This window comes from Poecilia reticulata, linkage group LG5 (assembly GCF_000633615.1).
Source record: "Poecilia reticulata strain Guanapo linkage group LG5, Guppy_female_1.0+MT, whole genome shotgun sequence".
NCBI lineage: Eukaryota > Metazoa > Chordata > Actinopteri > Cyprinodontiformes > Poeciliidae > Poecilia > Poecilia reticulata.
The window spans coordinates 30,248,701-30,255,062 of record NC_024335.1 but is presented as its reverse complement, the minus strand read 5'-3'; the positions used below and the strand labels follow the sequence as shown (position 1 = coordinate 30,255,062).

General features: G+C 37.9%; 1 protein-coding gene across 2 annotated transcripts; it reads left to right on the top strand.

Moving 5' to 3' along the window:
* Nucleotides 1–488: 488 nt before the first annotated feature.
* LOC103465513 (N-acylethanolamine-hydrolyzing acid amidase-like) lies at nt 489–6,310 on the top strand. Of its 2 annotated transcripts, XM_008410431.2 has the most exons (11): nt 493–864; nt 2,176–2,340; nt 2,459–2,582; nt 3,929–4,019; nt 4,695–4,780; nt 4,866–5,038; nt 5,106–5,168; nt 5,245–5,311; nt 5,392–5,420; nt 6,016–6,085; nt 6,163–6,310. In XM_008410431.2, the coding sequence occupies exons 1-11, from the start codon at nt 689–691 to the stop codon at nt 6,184–6,186; spliced, it is 1,068 nt and encodes a 355-aa protein (XP_008408653.1). In that variant the 5' UTR covers nt 493–688; the 3' UTR covers nt 6,187–6,310. The 2 variants fall into 2 exon arrangements, with proteins under 2 accessions (XP_008408654.1, XP_008408653.1); XM_008410432.2 differs by lacking the exon at nt 5,392–5,420 and having other exon boundaries at nt 489–864.
* Nucleotides 6,311–6,362: the final 52 nt, after the last annotated feature.

Sequence of the window (6,362 nt, the reverse complement as noted above, 5' to 3'; positions counted from 1 at the left end):
AAGCTTGTCTAAGTTCTCTAACTGTACAGAAATGACTTGTAAATGAACTCTGAGACAAACCGGTGCTTACAGTGCAGTGTAGCAATTTTTTTCAGCTTCCTTACTGCTGCTCGCTTTCACATAGATGTATTATTCCTTAAATGTTTTATATTTTTAAAGCTGAAGGTTTATGAAGCACATCTGCTCCCTTGTCAACTTTATGCTGACAAGCACAAGGCAGGTCATATTTAAATGTGTTTCTAGCTTCCTGTAAAAAAAATGGAGATATTTTAATTCATTTTAAATCAGATCAGTGGAGTGATATCATTAGAATTGCCTTTGTGTAGATCCGATTTACATGTTTCAGAAAATAAAAGCACATAGATGAAAAATCTAAATTATTCCTAAAGAATATATAAAATCTGAGAACTGAAAAAAAACCAAACAAAAAAACATGGACGTTCCTGAATGAGTGTAACGCTCTGTAAAGCTGGATCAACCATTTCTTACACCTCACCATAAAAATCCTTGGCACATTTCAACCCTAATTCATGGAGTGTGTGCGCATCTTAAACCACGTCTCTATTTTATTATGAAAACCTGTTAAAGGAAGCCAGTTTGGTCTTTGTCTGCGTTACATTATCAGCTTAAAGCTGCCGGTCTGGTTCAGTGTCAGGCAGCTCATTCCTCTGACTGACAGCTCGCAGTCATGATGGTGTGGAGTTCAACGTTGCTGGTTCTGCTCGGATTCTCTGGGTCTCTGTGGGCTCAGCAGCTGCCTACGGTGCTCGTCAATCTGGACCTGAGTCCGGAACAGCGATGGGAGCATCTTCAACACGCTTTTGACACAGATTTAATGAAAAAAGCGGCACAAATCCTCATTAGGTAAGTCCTTTTATGTTCATACTGTATATAAATAAAAGTCATATACGTATGTAGACACTAGTTTGGATTTTAAAAAGTGGGCTTAAAATGTTAAACACACAGACTGAATGAATGTAAGCAACATCTAAGCTTGCAAAAGAAAGCTTTCAGTTTAATATTTTAGTTTCCATCAACACCTTTGTAGAACCAAGAGGTAAAGAGATTTCTATATAATGTTTTTGTACCATATTTATTATGCCAGGAAATATTCTGTAAATGGAGGGGGTTATATTATTCCCTTGTTACACAAGTTACTATTTGTGTTAAATTATTCCAAACTTCTTTGGATGTCCTAGGACACAGTTTTATCTTAATTGTGTGGGATTTGTTGACGTTTAATCACTCTAAAATGATATCAAACTGTGTCAAACTTTTCGGAACTCTTGATAACTCGTCAGATAAAACATCAGAAATGTGACCTTGACTGTAGTGTGTGTGGCTTTTTAGGAGATGTCAGAACAAGAAAAAGTCTCACATGGCTGGTTTGAACTTGAACGCCGCATCGCTTGAAGAAGAAAAAGCTAACGTATTGCTTCTTATGGATTCTTCTCTAACCCACAAACTGGGTCACAATTTTTGATCCAAGTTAAAGCTTCTCCATCTTGGCTCTAACAGTAGAAGGTTATAGGTGGAACCTACCCCTTTTTGTCTGTGGGTTGTGGACTATAAAAGTTGGTAGAAATCTCTATGTGGTGTCTTCTCTGTCAAACGTTCTTGGTCTTGTCTAGAATTTGGATGTGCTGGACTTATCAAAGTCAGCTACAACATGCATTTGAAACAGCAAATTGGTGTGAAAGTCTTGGTTTTTTCTTTGAAATTCTCAATGCTGCTACCTGTCCCCATATGTCCCAAGGATGCAAAATCTAGAGGGATAAACTTTTTCCAGTGTACATATATGGATGAAAAAAGACTGCCTAGAGAAGTCCTCCATGTCCAACCGGTGCCTCTGCTCTTTCTACCCGCAACTAATGCTATGTCAGTTTGTAATTAGCAGGATGCTATGTCATTTGTGCTTGTAACACTTCAAACTTTAGTATTGTTTCAAATGTGACAATAAATAAGTGTGTACTAGTAACACAGACAGATTAGTAATATATATTAATACATTTTTAAACAACTTTTTCAAAATTCATTATCTCTCTAACCAACTTATTTTGTGTAAAGAAAATTCTGTGTGCATTGGTAGACCTTTACTCTTAGTCACTGAGACAATATCTTCTATTATACATATATGTAAACAATAACCACAATGCTTTTTATCTATATTAATAGTTCACAGGTTCCAAACTGGTTCCATAAGGCAACTAGCCCCATTGTGATGTTCCTGGAAAAACACATTCCCCAGCTGTACTCCAGGGAAATCCGTGGAATAGCCAGCACAATGAAAATGAAACTTGCTGATGTCGTCATCCTCAACTTTGCGTATGAATTTACTGCGTACGTAAGGTTTCAAGTCTGTTCATATAGTACATCCAGGACTCAAACGTTCACAAAGTCTAAGCAGGAATGAAAGCAACATGTCAGAAAGCTCATGAGGCACCGTTTCCATCCGCAGTTACTGCACAAGCATCGTGGCTCAGGACAAGAATGGGAACATCTACCACGGCAGGAATTTTGATTTTCCACATTCTGTTCTGAGGAATCTAACCATGAATGTTGTCTTCTTCAAAAATGGGGAGGTATGATATGCGTTTATACTCATTAAGCAACATAACTGTTAAAGGAGCCATGTTAATCATAAAGTTATCTACCGATTTTCAGTTACCATAATGTCAAATTCATATCAGCATTCAGTGCTGGATCAGCTTTTCAGGAAGGTTCTGAAAAGTCACAACCCCAGATTTACTGGATCACATGGTGGCAACATAAAATGTGTACAGAGAAAAAATTGGAGTTTAAAAGCATTTTATCTCAAATAAAAGGTTTTACAAACAAGCAAGTCAGAGAGTACACTTCAACCCAATTAATTGTCAAACAAACTTGGCTTTACAAAAAATCAAAAGTGGGTCAAGTGTAGTCTTAGTTTATTACACTTTATTAAATTGTGCCTTTCTTTATTGATATTATTGACCAAAGTCTTAAAGGCTAATGTTATCTTAACTGGCTTTCTAGTGTGGAATAATGGCAGTAAGACAACCAACTGACATTAACATTATTATGCATTGAATCTTATTTCATTCTAAGATGTTCAGTGATGTCAGTGAATCATGGTGGCCTGTGAAAAATGTTGAGACTCCTTCTAGTATGTTCTCTAACCAACAAACTTGGTCACAAGTTTTGTTTGGTTACCCAACATATGTCTCAACAGCATAAAACCAGCATTCAGGTTAAAGGAATAACGCAGATATTTTTGTGTATAAAAATTAATAGCTTGTTAGTCATTTTTGTGAATGCTAAAATTGTCTCTTCTGTTTGTTACAAAGTTAGCTTGTCAGCCATCAAATGAATACTATAACTTTTTAGCTAGTGCTGAAGCTAAGTGTCCTTAGCTTCAATCTCCATGACATTATCTAGCGTCATCTAGCAGTTCTTGACACAATGTTTGGTGAAAACTAGCTAAAAAAAATGTCTTACAGGTTGTGGTGGATAAGCAATAAGCTCATTATATCCTGTTTATTTTTCTTGTTGGAAAGCAAGAAAAAACTAGCACAGTAGTTGTGCTCATATTCATGTTACATTCATTTTCACAGAAATTGTTGCCTAAGTTATCATTAACAATGAGTTTGCATTGTGTATTGGTGACCTTACCGTTAGCTTACTAGATGCACACTGCACCGTGAGACCAACGCAAACAGACATGTTTGTGCAATATTTGGCTGGGCGTGGTGTTTTACTCATAGCTTCTTTTATATTCTGAATATGCATCTCTGTGGCAAACCCAGACAAATTACCCGACTGTTAATTCTTCCATCAAAAACCATGAGCTGGATGAGTGACACATACTAACACTTATTTGTATGGCTATTAAATGATAGCTGTTGAACTGAAATGCTTGTGTGATTATTTCGTTGATGCAACTTTCTAGCCAGCGTACTTTGGAACGTCATTAGCCGGCTATGTGGGGCTATGGACCGGAATGAGTCCATACAAGTTCACTGTGTCTGGCAACCAGCGAGGTAAGACTGCTGACAGTCGCTGCATTTCCATTACAAATGTGTGTAGATCTTTTCTGCTAATGTTGAAAAACCTTAGCAACTCTGCAATTTCGCATTTGCAGTGTTTCCATTAAATAAGAAATGAAATAAAAATCACATAAATACGCTTGTTCACTTGGTAAGTCATGGAATGGCAATGATGGAAGTAAATAGTTACATAAAATATATGGTATTGATCAGGAGCGGAGCTATAAGGGGGCTGGGGGGGCGGCTGCCCCCCCCAAACCGGGCTGGATGGGGGCCCGGGTCTGGAGGTGCCAGGGAGGGAGGAATGGTTTCAAGTCGCCTAAATGTCTGATTATAGACGGAAAAAGTGCGCCCTCACCTGTTGAGAACGGTGTATTTAATGTTAAAGTCAACAGTTTCAGTATCCGGCTATTGATCATGTGACTTGTGATGTGGAAATAGTGTTACCATTGTAGTTTTGTTAAATTAATCAATTTCAATATGGCTGAAAAAGAGCCTCGTCCTTCCTCTTCATATATCAAAAAACATCAGTTTTTTTTTTCAATTGCCGTGTTTCCATTAAGCATATTCATAACTCCAATTTGCGCAATTCTATAGTTAATTGAAACGCATTTACTCTTGACACCGTGTCACGTCTTTTCATCCCTAAACTTCTTTTTCATTCCTAAGAAACGCAGGTTTGGTCAAATTGGTGGAAGAATGTTGTGTCTGCCGTCTTTGTCCACAGATTCCCGGTCAGCTGGCTTATTCGGGTGGTGAGTAAATGACAGAATATTGTGGCATAATAAAAGCGACATGACATCACGTCGAAATCAAATTGTCGGTGTGCTGCTCACGCAGACCCTGGAGGAGGCCAAAGACTTTGAGGATGCAGTCACCCGTCTGTCGACAACCCCCCTCATCACCGGGGTGTACTACATCGTGGGCGGGGTGCGAGCGGGAGAGGGGGTGGTCATCACCAGAGATCGAAAGGGCCCCGCTGACATTCGGCCCCTGGACCCTTTAAATGGAGGGTGAGGAGAATCTGGTGAGAGTCGGTGCATCAATGAAGCAAAATGTAATCCTTCCTCGTTTGCTTAGATGGTACAGAGTGCAGACGAACGTTGACCACTGGCTTCCTCCTCCTAAAAAACTCAATCGAAGGTTAGTCATCTCACAGAGTGATGACACAGCCATAATGTTTAGTTTCTATTATTACACTGCTGTCATGTGGTCATAGGGATGTAGTCATGAAGAAACTGGATGCCGTGGGCCAAAAGCGCATATGTAAGGATAAACTTTACCAGGCAAGTAGAAGAAGTCATGCGAGTCACAGCTCAATTTATGAATATGTGGATTAATGTAATATCAGACCCCTTTCCTCCAGGTTCTGTCTCTGTCTCTTGTGTGCCTCAGGTGAGGATGAGATTATTCTTGTTTTTATACCTGTCATCTTTTGTTATGCAGCAGTTGTTGCTAAAAGGGTGAAGAACCACACAGAGCAGCAACGGCCATCAACCTCTGTAGCAATGTTCTTGTCTTGTTAGCTTTTTCAAATTTTGTCACAATAAAATCACAACATTCATTTGTCTATTATCAGAATTGTTCTGACGTTTGCATAAAAAGCAGTTAATTTAAAACAGGTGAATATTAGTCATGCATTCCACAAATAAATAGAAATAGTGAAAAAAAAGAGAAGACTGAATTACAATAAAAAGAGATTTTGCATTCAACTTATTTAGGTTAAATGTGAATACACTCTGCATTTGTCATAACATATCTGTAAATAAAACCTGAAACCTCTGCATTATCCAATACTTTGTGTTTTTATCGCCTAGAATCTTAAAAGAAAACCTTGACGTTTGTGGTTATAATATGAAAAACTAGTAAAAATGCTTAAGGGGTATTAAATACCTGTGTTTCAGTCACACATTAATGTCTATAAAAATATCCTTAAACATCTTGTTAGATGTGTGACAGTATATCTATATTTTCTTGATCAAACCATCAGAACTACAATCTACACAACACTCATGAGCGCAGCAACCCCCAGGGAGTACACTACAATTCTCAGAGAGAAGGTACTGCAATTATATCTAAAATGTTATTAAAAATGGTTGGCATTACTCCACACAACTCACTCTATTTTTTTCTAAAGGGCTGCCTGAAGAAGACCAAGTAAAGTGACCAAAAAGGACCAGGGAGCGATGAGTGAATGTTTGAAAATAAAATTAAATAAATTCAACTCTTACAAATACATCTGGTTTCATCGCAAAAGATCAATAAAAAAAAACAAAAAAACGAAGTAAAAAAAATTGAGTGAGTTTTGTGGTTTCTTTCCATTTTTCCCCCGTTGGC

Bases quoted from the DNA above. Each gene is read 5' to 3' on its own strand.
- LOC103465513 (XM_008410431.2), top strand. From the start codon at position 689: ATGATGGTGTGGAGTTCAACGTTGCTGGTTCTGCTCGGATTCTCTGGG. The intron at 5,169-5,244 runs GTTAGTCATCTC...ATGTGGTCATAG, and splicing joins CCTAAAAAACTCAATCGAAG to GGATGTAGTCATGAAGAAAC. The intron at 5,312-5,391 runs GCAAGTAGAAGA...CCTTTCCTCCAG, and splicing joins GTAAGGATAAACTTTACCAG to GTTCTGTCTCTGTCTCTTGT.